Source organism: Elaeis guineensis, chromosome 7 (assembly GCF_000442705.2).
Source record: "Elaeis guineensis isolate ETL-2024a chromosome 7, EG11, whole genome shotgun sequence".
Taxonomy (NCBI): Eukaryota; Viridiplantae; Streptophyta; class Magnoliopsida; order Arecales; family Arecaceae; genus Elaeis; species Elaeis guineensis.
In genome coordinates, this window is record NC_025999.2 from 13,426,051 (window position 1) to 13,440,053 (window position 14,003).

General features: G+C 43.3%; 1 protein-coding gene across 1 annotated transcript in view; it reads left to right on the forward strand.

Moving 5' to 3' along the window:
* The window catches only part of LOC105060114 (E3 ubiquitin-protein ligase KEG), a 39,364-nt gene that overhangs the window by 2,614 nt on the left and 22,747 nt on the right, over positions 1–14,003 (forward strand). Inside the window, exons 2-6 of the mRNA XM_010943731.3 lie at positions 2,083–2,445; positions 2,525–2,755; positions 3,043–3,168; positions 3,273–3,609; positions 3,699–3,856. Of these exons, the coding sequence (XP_010942033.1) occupies positions 2,083–2,445; positions 2,525–2,755; positions 3,043–3,168; positions 3,273–3,609; positions 3,699–3,856 (1,215 nt within the window). The remainder of the gene's footprint in view (positions 1–2,082; positions 2,446–2,524; positions 2,756–3,042; positions 3,169–3,272; positions 3,610–3,698; positions 3,857–14,003) is intronic.

Here is a 14,003-nt window from a genome sequence, read left to right on the forward strand (position 1 = left end):
CATTTTATCTGTTTCTTTTGGTTTCTATTGGTTCACATCACAATGCCAGACCATATACGACCAATGTTTTCATGATACAATAATGGCCAATTTTTTTCTCTAGCTGAATGGTTATATATGGTTTGCTGGAATTTTATGGACTTACCTGAGATTTGAGAGAGATTCTGTAAAGCAGTTTTAGTTCAAGGGGCTTTCTAGTTTAGAAGATGGCTCTTTTGTGATCATTAAGAATCTAGGATGTAGATTGTTTTAGAATGGATCCAAAATGGATTGAATAAAATCTGTAAGTTTGGTAAGATTTTAATTGGAATATGATCGATTTGAAGATGCTATTACTTTATGAGTTGAACCTTTGAGAGAAGGGGATAAAGTGTTGTAAAATTTTATTGATGTTTGTGTTCAATGTCGCTTCCATTACAAGTGCATATTGAGAAGTTGGAACCGAATCAGAACCTCAATGGCTCAGTCCTTATGAAACTAGAACATTTCTGATTTATCATAATATTAAATTATGGCATCTTCAGATGCCAATAGAAATAGGACTCCTAATCTGACACAAATCAAAGGATTCTAATGGCTTACTTTAATCTCTTATGGCTGATTAAAAAACCAGCTAATAGGTTACCTGATTAAAATGCCAGATAACAAGTTAAAATTCCAATTAACCAATACAATTAGAAAAAAGAAAATTATAAAAAAAATTGCAAATTTCCTCTGGACTTCCTAGTGAACTTGAGGTGCCCCGAACTAATCTTTTACAATCAGATTGCTAGATGGCCATGTAAAGAAGGTATTCATTTTACGTGGATGTGGTGTGTTCATCCATAATTCTCCATGTGGATTGATATATCAGCTGAGGGATAGTCCTTTTGTTGCATTGCATCAATGCTGCCACTGTGTATAGTTCATTTTGTCTATTGTGTAATCAAACAATGTGGGGCCTTATGAACCTTTTCTGTTTCAGAGGAACATTCATCTCTCGTTCTTTCTTTTATGAAATAAAAAGATAACAAATGATCTGCTATGTTGATACGACAAATGGAGATTCTAAAAGGATTTAATCTTAAATGTAACATTGAACTTTTTAAAATTTGCTTTAAGTGAAATTTGGATTCTTGAATACTCTAAAGGTCCATCCAAAATTATTGGAGAATCTTAACATTCGGTTGGAACTTATGAGTTCTAATATAATTAAAAGAACATGGAATTTCTTATTATTGTTTTCTCTTGATTTTGACCCATTTCTCGAGATCCATGCTCACATGCATTGATATGTAAACTTTTTATTTTTAATCATGATTTTGACCATGGTATTGAATATATAAGCACCAATTATATACTCTAATAATGGTATCGGCTCACTTGATCTGGAATTGGACTTCGAATGTGACCATTGACCTCCAAACTTGAAATATCTGAAGTATTTTCCTGAGGAGTACATCAGGAGAATTCTTCTGCTGTGTGTCATTTGATTTGTCAAGCCTGATATATCCAGGCTTGACCTCCAAGCTGTTCTTCAAGGCCAGCACTTATATGCCATTCGAAACAAAGTATTTGTTTTAGGTACTGAATTTGCTACCAGGTCAGTTGAGCTGAAGTAGCATTTATTTTTTGTATATATATACATATTCTGACGCAAGTTTTGCCTTATATCACTATGTGCTGTATCCTTTATATTGGAACTTTCATATTTTTTAGTTATTTAGCTTTTTTATACTTAAAGAACATAATCTTTATGTATGCTTGTCTTTTTCTTGCTCTATTTGATTCACCCACTGTATGCTGCATTTTGGTTGGAGGAGAAATGGTCATACAAAAGAATATTCTAAAAATATATCAGAATAAAATCCACTACATTTGTCATTATAAAAGAATGATACTTGTGTCTTGTCACACCCTAACATTCAAAAATGCAGAATGATTAGTTTATTATGTGCCTTTTCTCCTTTGCGACCACCTGGCATAGAAAAGAAAGATAATGTCGAGCCTGGGATACATTATGAAAAGCGCATCTTTTTTTTTTTTTGGGTTGGAAGACGTCACGGATATTCAAGCTTGACATATTTGATTCTGTTATTGCAGGTATGGAGCAGATATTGCTCGTGGAGTGGCGGAACTCCATGCAGCAGGTATTGTTTGTATGAGTCTAAAGCCATCCAATCTTCTTTTGGATGGAAATTGCCGTGCAGTTGTTTCTGATTACGGGCTTCCTGCAATTCTTAAGAAACCTTCATGCCGAAAAGCTCAATCTTCTTCTGAGGAATGCTCTTCAAATGTGCATTCGTGTATGGATTGTACAATGTTGAGTCCGCATTATACAGCCCCGGAGGCATGGGAGCCATTAAAGAAATCTCTATTTTGGGATGATGCAATAGGCATATCTTTCGAGTCAGATGCATGGAGTTTTGGATGTACACTTGTTGAGATGTGCACTGGCTCTGTTCCGTAAGTGGTCCGACCCGTTCCTTTGTGCTTATTGATAACTCTTCACAATGAATGATATAATAAGACTATTTCTATGCAGATGGGCTGGATTAAGTCCTGAGGAGATTTACCAAGCTGTTGTCAAGGCTCGTAGGCTGCCTCCTCAATATGCAAGTGTAGTAGGTGTTGGTATTCCGAGGGAATTATGGAAGATGATTGGTGATTGCTTACAGTTCAAAGCTTCAAAGAGACCAACTTTCCAGGCAATGCTAGCAATATTTCTTCGGCATCTGCAGGAGATACCTCGGAGCCCTCCTGCTAGTCCTGATAAGTAATTTCCTTAAACTTTTGATGTAAAAAGCTTATCTATGTGCACACCTGTTCCTATCACCAAGTAGTCAACCAGTTTTCTTTTTGTGATTCCCCATCAGAGGGAAGCATTAAACAGAAAGACTTTGTTAGGAAAAGGAGTACAAGGTCCCGTATAGTTTTTTAATAAAATTTCATGCCCATTTGGGAATTTGTTTTTTGTCTCCATATAATGAGCTTATTTTGTTTGACATGAGTTTGTGAACATTATTTTTCCTGCATATTTAGTGCTATATTTATTTCATGCAGTGAGTTCACAAAGATTTCTTCAACAAATGGCGCAGAACCATTCCCAACCTCTGTTCTTGAGGTTTTTCAGGATAATTCAAATGTTTTACATCGACTGGTATCTGAAGGGGATGTTATGGGTGTTAGGTTTGTCCGAGTATCAAAATTTTCCACCCCTATAATGGCTTTTTGGCACCGATCCTGTTCTTATGTATTTGAATACTTAATCATTATCTTTTTGTTTATGGCAGGGATCTGCTTGCAAAAGCTGCATCAGAGAGAAACAGCAGCTCCATTTGTTCTCTTTTAGAAGCACAGGATGCTGAAGGCCATACTGCTTTGCATTTAGCGTGTAGGAGAGGCTCCGTAGAACTTGTAGAAACTATATTGGCATACAAAGAGGCTGATGTGGATATCTTAGATAAAGATGGTGACCCCCCAATTGTGTTTGCTCTAGCTGCTGGGTCTCCAGAATGTGTTCGTGCTCTCGTCAGTAGATCTGCTAATGTTAGTTCTAGGCTGAGAGGGGGCGTGGGTCCATTTGTCACTCATGTTTGTGCTTTTCATGGCCAGCCTGAATGCATGCGGGTAGAGCAACATATATGATTTTCTTTTTGTGTTATGTACCTTTTCTTCTATGGATTTCATGTTTTCTTATGTGTTTTAAATGATCACAGGAATTACTATTAGCTGGTGCTGATCCCAATGCAGTGGATGGTGAAGGTGAATCTGTGCTTCATAGAACCATTGCTAAAAGATATACCGAGTGTGCTATTGTTATTTTGGAAAATGGAGGCTGCAGATCAATGACTTTTTTTAATGCACAGAGAAAAACGTAAGATCCTCTATTGCTTTGTTTGTGGAAAGTTATTTTTCTTTTTCTTTCGAGAACTTGAGAACTTTGTTGTTCATTAAAAATACATAGAAGTAGGAAGTTTAGTTCCTGTTGGGCATCAGTACCCTTTTTTGTTTTCTAAACACAAAAACTGAGGTAGAAGTGGTGTTTGATAACTTAGTTTTCGTTTTATCTTTTGAAAACCTCTTTTCAGTTCTAAAAATTGTGAAAACTAAAAAAAATTAGTTTTCACTTTTTTTGAAAACCAAGACCAACCATGGTCACTGCCATCGCCTTTGTTGCCATATCCCCCGATAGCCCCTCCGCTATATGCTGTCACTAACCACTGTCTACCATTGCTAACCATTGGCTGCTGCCATCATTGCCTTTGCTAGCAATTGGATGTCACCATTAGCGCTACCGCCGGCCATTGCCACTATTGTCCCCTGCTGGCACCCCTCAACCACCATCACCAATTGTTGGCCGCTCCCACCGCTGTTACCATTGGCTGTCATTATTGGAGCACGATCCCGGCTCCTCCCACGGACCTTTGGTGCAGTGGAACCAGCAACGAATAGATCTGGAGACTTCTGGACACGATCCAAGGCCCTTGACGAAATCAGTCTGGTTGCTGTCTTCTTCGTCAGCCTTTCGTTCCAGATGAAGAACGTCTTTGAAACCACCTCTAAAAAATCCAAGATCTGGTACCCAATCAGATCAGACCTGGACCGAGGTCCTCCAATTCGTAGATCTCGAATCGGGGCGTTCTAGATGGGGAAGAAGATAGATGGAGACAGACCTCGCAGATCTGTCCTGCTGCAGTCTTTTTGTAAATCTGTTGATGGAGATCTCACCCGCACCTCAAACGACCTCAGATCAACTCCAGATCTGAGAGGGACTTGTACCAACCTCTTCTCAAGAGATTCCAGATCCTGGTGTTTGGGCGCCTGCAAGAGAGGGGAGAGAAGAAATGGCTGGCGGCTGCAAAGGGGGGAAGGGGCTAGCGCCTCCCTTCCTTTCTTTCCTTTTATGGACTGGCGGCAAGAAACCCTAGGGTTTCTTGCTCCTGGTGCGTAGAAGATTGCTGGAGAGAGAGGGAGAAGAGAGAGAGAGACTTGGGAGAAAGAGTTGTCTATTTTCTTGACTTAATCAAACCTATACAAGTACATGTATATATAAATACCGGGTCAAGGGACCCAAACCCAAAACTCCCTTGACCAACTCTATGGGAGATTAGGTTAACCCAAGCCCATGTACACCCATGACTCGACCTAATCTCACCTCTCCTGGACCCAGACCTGGCCCATAAAGAGTTGGTCCCTTGAGGCCCACATAACCTAGATCTCAAGAATCCGAAAGGCCCACAGCTTTTCAACCTAGGGCCGAACTAGCCCTAGAGCCTCCATGAGGCCCTCATGAATGATGGACCTTGGCCTTAGTCTTGGTTCCCTGGGCCTTGGACACACCACCTGGATCACAACAATTTAATCCTTGGTGTCCCAAGGCCTCAACCAGCTCCACTCTGTCCATCAGCCGCATCAGCTCAACACATCTCTGAAAGCTGTCCCGTGGAAGTACCTTCGTAAGTGCATCAGCTGGGTTCTCCTTGGTGTGTACCTTTACCAGCTCCACCTCACCATCCTCCACAAGCTCCCTGATCCGATGATACCGAATGTCGATGTGCTTTGTCCTTGCATGATAGACTGAGTTCTGTGCTAATAGAAGTGCACTCTGGCTGTCACAGTGCACTCTAATGGCCTCCTGAGTAAGGCCCATCTCTGTCAACAAATCCTTCAGCCAAATTGCCTCCTTAGCTGCTTCTGTCAGCCCGATGTACTCCGTCTCTGTAGTGGATAGGGCCGTGATAGGCTGCAGAATCGATCTCCAAGAAATAGGACCTCCATACAGGCTAAAGATGAAGCCTGTCGTAGACCTCCGGGTATCCACATCTCCACCGAAGTCTGCATCTACATAATCGCCAATCAGCCCCTGAGCCTCCCTGGACATGTCAGAGTATCCCACTGCACCTCGCTGTCCGTAGCAGATGCCAACTCCAACTGAACTCGTCAGGTATCTGAATATCCACTTCAGAGCTCTCCAGTGCTCCCTGCCAGGCTGCGCCATGAACCTGCTAACCTGACTCACTGCATGGGCGATGTTTGACCTACAACAGACCATCGTATACATCAAGCTCCCAACTCCTGAAGCATAAGGAACCTTCTCCATCTCCTGAGCCTCCACCTCAGTCTGTGGCGCCATGGTCTTCGAGAGTTTGAAGTGACCGACAAGTGGCAGCTCCGCCGGCTTTGCTTCCTTCATCCCGAACCTCTCTAAGACCTTCTGTATGTAGCCCCCCTAAGATAGATGCAGCACCCCCGGGCTCGGTCTCTGAAAATCTTCATGCCTAGGATCTTCCTTGCAGGGCCAAAATCCTTCATCTCAAACTCCCGAGATAAGGATGCCTTCAGATCTTGCACTACCTTCCTACTCTTGCATGCTATAAGCATGTCATCCACATACAAGAGTAGGAACAACCTAGAACCATCCTCAAGAGACTGAACATAAACACAGGGATCAAACTCGCACCTGGAAAGTCCAATGCTGCGCACATAGGAGTCGAACCGTTTGTACCATTGCCTCGGCGACTGCTTCAGCCCGTACAGCGACTTCTGCAACAAACAAACCTTTCCCTCTGATCCTGGATCCCTGAAACTGGGTGGCTGCTCCATGTAAATCCTCTCCTCCAAATGCCCATGGAGGAACGCCGTCTTGACATCCATCTGCTCCAGCTCTAAATCCTGAGCTGCTACAATGCTCAGCAATACTTTGATGGAAGTATGTCTGACGACGGAAGAGAAGACCTCGCTGAAGTCGATGCCTTCCTTCTGGGAGTATCCCTTGGCCACTAACCTCGCCTTGAATCTGATACCTCCCTACTTTGAAAGCCCTTCCTTACGACTGTAGACCCATTTGCAGCCAATGGGCCTCTTCCCTTGTGGCAATTGCACCAATCGCCACGTCTGGTTCTGGTGGAGAGACTGCATCTTCTCGGACATCGTCTGGACCCACCGCTCTCTGTCCTGGCTTTCAATAGCCTCCTGATACGTATATGGGTCTCCATTTGCTGTCACCAGGACATATGACAGCGTCTCCTCGAAGCCATATCGGTCCGGTTGCCTGATGGTCCTCTTGGGCTTGTGTAGGGCAACACCGATATCAGTCCTCAGTCCAGCTCGCTCTTGCTGGACCTCTTCGCCTCGATCATCCGTCCGAGTCCTCTCCACCTGTGGAGACACCTTAGGTAGGTTCTCCACCTGAATGTCATGTCCTCCCGTGGTACCTGCAAGAGGCAAAATCAAAGAGGTAAGCTGTCCAACAGCGCCCTGCTGGACCTATTCCTGCTCCTGCTGCTCCTCCATGCCTGCTCGCCTCCGTAGGACTGACTCCTCATCAAAAGTCACATCCCGACTAATGATGACCTTTTCCAAGGGATCCCACAGCCTGTATCCCTTGACTCCTCGCGGATAGCCTAGAAATACCGCCTTGCGTGATCTGGCGTCTAGCTTGCTCCGCTCACCAGCTTCAATGTGCACATAGGCCGTGCACTCAAATACCCGTAGATGGCCCAGCCCAACTGTCCTCCCAGACCACACCTCCTCTGGAAGCTTGCCATCCAACCTGGTGTGAGGTGACCGATTGACCAAGTAACCCGCTGCGTCAACTGTGTCAACCCAGAACTCCTTTGGAAGTCCTGCCTGCAGCCTCATGCATCGTGCCTTTTCCAAAAGTGTTCTGTTCATCCTTTCGGCCGCTCCATTCTGCTGTGGAGTTCCCTTAACTGAGAAGTATCTCCTGATCCCACACTCCTCACAGTATTCCTGGAACTCTCTGCTGGTGTACTCCCCACCATTGTTTGACCTCAGACACTTTACGCTCCTCCCCTGCTCCTTCTCCACCTCAGCTCTCCAGATCTTGAACTTGGTGAAGACCTCTGACTTCTCTCTCATGAAGTAAATCCAGAGCTTCCTTGAGAAATCATCAATCAGGGTCATGAAGTATCTGGCCCCATTCCTAGCTAAAACTGGGGTTGGTCCCCACACATCCGTGTGTACTAACTCCAGAGGGATTGCACTGCGGGCTGTACTGATGTTGAACTGAACTCTCCTCTGCTTTTCCATCTGGCAAGGCTCACAGATCTCCCCTGTAGCACCATCCTCTAAATCAGAGATGAGTCCTCTCCTGCTCAACTCCCTCAGCCCCCTGTCACCCATGTGGCCTAGGCGGTAGTGCCAATCCTGTAAGCCCCCTGCTGGTCCTGTGTTGCAGCTGCTGCATTAGACTCTCCGGTCATCACAGATCCCTCCATGCGATAGAGGTTATTGTCCAACCTCCTGCCTTTCATCACCACCATAGCTCCATTGGAGATGTTTAGTACTCCGCTTCTAGCCCTATTGCTGAAGCTGTATCCACTGCGCTCCAAGTAGCCTAGTGACACCAGATTCTTCTCCAGCTCCGGGATGTGCTTTACATTTGTCCATGTCCTCACAATCCCATCAAACATCCTCACCCTGACTGTCCCTATCCCAGCCACCTTGCAAGGATGATTGTCGCCTAGAGTCACTGATCCCTCATTTGTCTTGGTGTATGTCGCAAACCAAGACCTGTGTGGTGTGTAGTGATGTGAGCACGCAGAGTCTAGTGTCCACTCCTCTGTGTAATGCCTGTGACTATCTGATACCACAAGTAGATCATCCTCCACCTGCTACCCAGCAACTGCACTCACTGATTCTGAGCCACTTCTTTCTCCCTTCTCGCTCTTCCATAGTGGACATTCTCGCTTGAAGTGCCCGAACTCGTTGCACTTGAAGCATTTCATCTCTTTCTTTCCCTTTCTGGACTTGGACCGCCCCCTAGACTTGCTTCTGCCTTTGCCTCTACCTGTCCTCTCCCCTACTGCCAAACCCTCCTGGGGAGCTCAATCTCTGGTCAACTTTTTCCTCTGCTCATTAGACCTCAACACCGAGACCATGTCCTCATATTCCAGAGTCTCCTTGCCGTAGAACAGTGTAGTCACCAAAGAATCATATGATCCTGGTAGTGAACACAAAAGCAACAGGGACTTGTCCTCCTCATCCAGCTTCACCCCAATATTCATCAACTCCGTGCACAACTGGTCGAACCTCTGAATGTGGCCAATCACATCAGATCCCTCCTGCATCTGAAGACTGTACAACTTCTTCTTCAGCATTAGCTTGTTGCACATATTTTTTCCCATATACATGGTGTGCAACTTCGACCAAAGGCCTTTCGGGGTCTTTTCTTCCAGCACCGAATACAACGCCGCATCCGCCAAACATCCTCTAATCACCGAGCATGCTTTCTTCTCCAACGATGCCCACTGTCTATCTGTCATTCCCTCAGGCTTTTCATCCAAAGCCTGATCCAGATCTGCTTGCACCAGAAGATCCTCCACCCAGATTTTTCACATGGAAAAATTTTCCTTGCCATCAAACTTCTCGAACTCGACCTTCATATTGCTGCCCATGACTGGATCCAAGCCAAACAAGCAATATAAAATCAAGAAGTGTAGAATATACCTTGATGGTACCTTGCTGAAAATTTTCAGCACTTGGGATCTTCAACTTCTCGTGCTTGGAATCGCTTCCTCACCACCGTGGCTCTGATACCAACTGTTGGAGCACGATCCCGGCTCCTCCCACGGACTTTTGGTGCAGCGGAACCAGCAACGAATAGATATGGAGACTTCTGGACACGATCCAAGGCCCTTGACGAAATCAGCCTGGTTGCTGTCTTCTTCGTCAGCCTTTCGTTCCAGATGAAGAACGCCTTTGAAACCACCTCTAAAAAATTCAAGATCTGATACCCAATCAGATCAGACCTGGACCGAGGTCTTCCAATTCGTAGATCTCGAATCGGGACGTTCTAGATGGGGAAGAAGATAGATGGAGACAGACCTCGCAGATCTATCCTGCTGCAGCCTTTTTGTAGATCTGTTGATGGAGATCTCACCCGCACCTCAAACGACCTCAGATCAACTCCAGATCTGAGACTGACTTGTACCAACCTCTTCTCAAGAGATTCCAGGTCCTGGACCTGGTGTTTGGGCGCTTGCAAGAGAGGGGAGAGAAGAAATGGCTGGCAGCTGCAAAGGGGGGAAGGGGCTAGCGCCTCCCTTCCTTTCTTTCCTTTTATGGACTGGCGGCAAGAAACCCTAGGGTTTTTTGCTCCTGGTGCGTGGAAGATTGCTGGAGAGAGAGGGAGAAGAGAGAGAGAGACTTGGGAGAAAGAGTTGTCTATTTTCTTGGCTTAATCAAACCTATACAAGTACATGTATATAATAAACACCGGGTCAAGTGACCCAAACCCAAAACTCCCTTGACCAACTCTATGGGAGATTAGGTTAACCCAAGCCCATGTACACTCATGACTCGACCTAATCTCACCTCTCCTGGGCCCAGACCTGGCCTATAAAGAGTTGGTGCCTTGAGGTCCACATAATCTAGACCTCAAGAACCCGAAAGGCCTATAGGCTTTCAACCTAGGGCCCAACTAGCCCTAGAGCCTCCATGAAGCCCTCATGAATGATGGACTTTGGCCTTAGCCTTGGTCTCCTGGGCCTTGGGCACACCACCTGGATCACAACAGTCACCACCACTGCCACCATTGCCAAATGCAATCCAAGTGACTGCCAAACAGGTTTTGGTTTTCAATTTTTAAAAAGTAAAATAGAAGCTGGTTTTAGCTTTAATGACAACTAAAAAAAGTGTTGACAAATGCAACCTTGATTTGCCATTCTTTTGATTGTCACTAGCTTTATTGACATCTTGGAAATAACATAAAATTTAGCATGGTTCAAAATAAGCTTTGTCATCTCAGTATCAGACCCCGTACCGGTACCATGCTATTACAGTGTTGGTGCAGTTCAGTACGGTACGATATGGCGGACCGAGTGTCTGTATGGTATGAGACCAGTATGATATGGTATGGGGTGTACTGACGGTTTGACTTGGTATGGCATTCTATGGTTCAAAGTAAATGTTTTAGGCATTGGTATTAGACCCTGTACCAATAGCTATCCTATAGGTTAGGTTGGAAAGTTCCACCCCAATACCAACACATAGTAAAAAGCTGGATTCAAGACAATAGTTGTACAATGCGTCAATACAGTACCCTATTAAGGCTTGGTGTTGTACTTGGGATCTTATTAGGTTTTATGGACTATGGTATGATCGGTACTGGGTGATACAGGTTGATGCAACAAAAAACCTTTGTTCAGAAGATAATGATGTTTTTTGACTTTTGAGTATAGCATTATTGTGACTAATGAGCATGACAAGCCTAATATATCTTCCATTTTAAAAAGGTAGGTTATTTTAAGTCAGAAAATTTAGAATTGTGCTTGGTAGTTGAGCAATGCCCTCTCAATGTCGCAGTTTTGAGTTTCATAAATAGTTTGTCATCTTGTTGTTTTAGGATTTTTGGATATTGCATCACTTGAAACTCCATGATGTTTCAGTTTGGACAGCCATGATTGCATCATCCATTCTATTTCGAGCTATGATGTATATTGTTGCTTCATTTGAAGATTAAGTTCCAGTTTGGCTCAGGGTCTATAGTTAGTGACACTGGTGGCTAATTTATGAATTCAGCTCATCTATGCTAAACATTCCTTTTCTTCATCTTTGCTTGTCTTCCAAGTATTAAGTATCGGAGGGCTTTGACTATTTCTCCTTATTTGCATAAATGAGTAAGGCTTGATCTTGCTTTCTCAATCTTTCTTTGATCCTAGCCATGTATTAGATCCAGCTTTATTTGGGTAAAAAGAGGTGTGTATGACCGTCGTATCTGCCCGCCTCCTTCATTCATCCATTTAGGTTAGAATGGATCCAGGGAACAGCCCAGACTAAATCATAGTAGGAGAGTCTAATCTTTGAAATATAGCATTTTCTTTCCCTAGTAGTAATAGTAGTCATGGTAGAAGGCTTAGTATCTGACTTGATCCAATAGAGTTATAACACATAGTAAGTAGATCCAGATTCCACACATTGCTATGGACTGGGGAGAGAGTTGCTCTAGGAAGCTGGGCGTTCAGTGTGATTACGAAGGAACTATAGTACTTGCCCCACATTCAAGCTGGGATAGGTACTTAATGAAGGGGGAGTGGTGGCCTTCAAAAAGGATCGAGGGACTGATGGGCAATTTTTAGTCTATGTGTTGTTAGTGAGCTGCCAAGTACCAATCTTGCAATAGTACTGACATTAAAGGATCGATCCTTCACTTGCTGATTGTTCGTGAGTCCAACTTGCTCTCTTTCCATGTCTTTCACTTAGTCACTTGAGTCGGACTCAATCACTGCTGATTTTATGGAGGATTGCTCGTTCTTTACTCTCTGGCTATTACCTGTAGGGAGTGCAGCAACTGACGGTGCATATTATCATATAGAAACTAGTGAAGTATAGCGATTCATACTACCGAAAAAGTATCGCTAACCGGCAAGCAATAGAATCAGCTTACAAGGTGGGGCGCAAGCAAGCGTAGCAAATCACATAGAGTTGCTTTGACCTAGCGGCATGCAAACAGATAGGGTGGGCGAAGCGCAAAGGGATTGATGTTTGAGCGGTTGAAAGAGTCGGTCTCGAAAATCGAAGTACTGATAGAAATTCGGAGGTTTGAATCCTTTCCATCCATGAGGTCATAAGTTTTTTCTTTCATTATCTATAGATATGAATGAATCGGATCGACTTGACTGATATGATGGATGGAATGGGTAGATAGTTGAGGTTATTGGGTGTTGATTTAGTCAGGACTTTGTCTCCCTTTCATTATCTTCTGCCTCTGGTTGATTACCTATGGGAGCTGAGTCGAAGATCTCAGTTGTCGTCGTGAGTGGTTGATAAACTGCGATTGCAGTTTGATTTAGGAAGTCTCAATGATGTGAGGCTTAACGGACAAAGAAAATGATAGAGACTTCCGGGTATAGGGTGATGACCCTAATGAATCAACTTTGAAGGTGGCAGAGTTATTAGCTACACAAGCGCTCAAATTCCTTCGTCATTTTTGCCCTTCAAATCATATTATCTTCATTTGCTTACCCACTAGGTGGCTTTCCAGGTTTCTTCACAGGCCCTTCTTTTGCCTATATTACTTTTTCAAGGAAATCAAAACCTACTCTTCTAGAAGGTTGATGTTGACTAAGAGCCAGCATAAAACACTTTGATCCTTATACAATATGTATTGGAAAAGACTTGTTATGACGAGTAATACAAGGTTTTAAAAGATGATGTATGGGCTTGTATGGTCGGTATTCTTTGTGTTGCATACCACACCAAATGGGGTACTAGTTAGCACACCCTCTGGCATGTTCACTGCTGTCCTCTGAATTGATTTTTATTTGTATTTTTTAGTTCCTATTGATGCAAGTTTTAGCTGTTACTCTGGCTAGATGCGCCATATTTGATGCTTTAAATACTATTTTAAGCAGAAACTGAAAGAGGTGTACAAACACCTTTAAGCTTGGTAAGGTGTTGTAAGGGTTTTATCTTGGGTTGGTTCGGACTGGTTTGGGCCAGCTTGCCTGTAAATTATGTATTATTTTTTTATGTATATTCTAAATTATAAGTTTCATAGTAATTTCTGTTTTTAAACTTTATGCAGGAAAAATTAGTGTTTCTCAGTAGCATTTAATCAGAGTGTCAATGTATATCATGTTAGTAATGCTTGATGCAAAAATGATTTTGTAATCCTATGCTGAGTACTCGGGCCATCAAATGATGTGCATCATTGTCACCAAATTTACTAATGACACACAATTGTAAACCAGCATTACTGTTTGGGTCCTTTGGGATGGTTTTATGACGAGAAACAATTTAAGAAGGGAATTCTTGTAGTGTTATTAGATCATTGCTTTTGGTGCTGCCAATGATCCGTCTATTTGGAACTAATGGCAGAGTTTCTATTTTTTCTTATTACTTAAAGCCAATATTATCACTGTCTCTCTTGCAAAAAAAAAAAAAAAAAAAACATTGGTTTATCGTTATTTATGTAGTTTGATTAAAATAACAGTTTGTGATAGATTTGATTCAAAAGCATCAAGTTAATAGGTTGGATTAGAAATGTTCATGATTTA